Source organism: Arabidopsis lyrata, assembly GCF_000004255.2.
Source record: "Arabidopsis lyrata subsp. lyrata unplaced genomic scaffold ARALYscaffold_6, whole genome shotgun sequence".
Lineage (NCBI taxonomy): Eukaryota > Viridiplantae > Streptophyta > Magnoliopsida > Brassicales > Brassicaceae > Arabidopsis > Arabidopsis lyrata.
This window is the reverse complement of record NW_003302550.1, coordinates 20,293,577-20,294,620: the sequence shown is the minus strand read 5'-3', so window position 1 is coordinate 20,294,620 and position 1,044 is coordinate 20,293,577. Positions and strand designations below refer to the sequence as shown.

The 1,044-nt window shown below is 36.1% G+C and overlaps 1 protein-coding gene across 1 annotated transcript; it reads left to right on the top strand.

Annotated features, from left to right (window-relative positions):
- On the top strand, nucleotides 1-836 carry LOC110227765 (FBD-associated F-box protein At4g10400-like). The gene is made up of 3 exons (XM_021023278.1): nucleotides 1-100; nucleotides 202-319; nucleotides 404-836. The coding sequence occupies exons 1-3, from the start codon at nucleotides 21-23 to the stop codon at nucleotides 635-637; spliced, it is 432 nt and encodes a 143-aa protein (XP_020878937.1). The 5' UTR covers nucleotides 1-20; the 3' UTR covers nucleotides 638-836.
- The last annotated feature ends 208 nt before the right edge of the window (nucleotides 837-1,044 follow it).

Below are 1,044 nucleotides of genomic sequence, written 5' to 3'. Positions count from 1 at the left end.
GCCTAAGCTGTTGGAAGCATATGTTGACGTTTAATCCACTGATCTCAATAATCTTATCAGATCAATCACTCATGTCAAGCGGCTCCAAATATCCTCTAAGGTAATCAGTTTCAATCTATCTTTGATCTCCCTTTTTAAATTCTCTGTTAATACTTTTTTTATTCGCTCGAAGGCTATGTTTGGTGACGGTTTTATATGTAGCCACCTTGAGCATCTAACGCTACATGTATTGGAAGAGTACGCGTCGAATCTCCTTGCCTGGTTCCTCAAAGACTCTCCTAACTTACGAGAACTAGTGTACTTCTCTGAACTGGATGATGTAAGTTTCTTGCATCAACTATTATTTCTTATCTATTGCTTATTATGTTTTTTTTTTTAATCTGATTGTTCTCCTTGATCTCAGAATTATGAGAATCTTTGTATGTTTCCCTGGAATCAACCGAGTACTGTTCCGGAATGTTTGTTGTTGAGTCTACAAAAGTTCACCTGGACAGAATACTTAGGAAGACCACAAGACAGAGATATTGCGGTTTACATCTTGAAAAACGCTTGTCGCTTAAGAACTGCAACAATCGATTCTTATACATGTTTGGTTCCAGAACTCGAGATGATAAAGGAGTTGACCAGTTCTTCCTGAGCTTCATCAACATGCAAACTCGACTTTTATTGAGGATTTGAGTTCTTAAGATGTTTTCATCTAAACATGTCTGTTGTCCAACAAAGAACCTATAACAAATGTCTTGTTCTTCTACTTTCTTGCTCGTATGGTTTGTCTTCCATCTATGAAAACTTGTTTTCAACAAAAAGCTTGTTTATGTATAATGGAGATACACCTATTCTCTTGTCTAGAGCTAAGAAAAGAAAACTAGCTCTGTTTTGGAACATACGTCTCCTTGCACTTCTCATACACTATTAGTTCTCAAATTCGACAAATTAAGGTCAACTTATTTGATGCTTGTAACTTGTAAGGTTTTAAGGCTGTATGATACAAATTGTGTCATAGAACATGTCAAAAGATATATTGCAGAAGTTCCTTGCCAGTTT

Coding starts and splice junctions, on each gene's coding strand:
- LOC110227765 (XM_021023278.1), top strand. CDS start 21: ATGTTGACGTTTAATCCACTGATCTCAATAATCTTATCAGATCAATCA. Junction 101..201: donor GGCTCCAAATATCCTCTAAG/GTAATCAGTTTC, acceptor TTTTATATGTAG/CCACCTTGAGCATCTAACGC. Junction 320..403: donor ACTTCTCTGAACTGGATGAT/GTAAGTTTCTTG, acceptor CCTTGATCTCAG/AATTATGAGAATCTTTGTAT.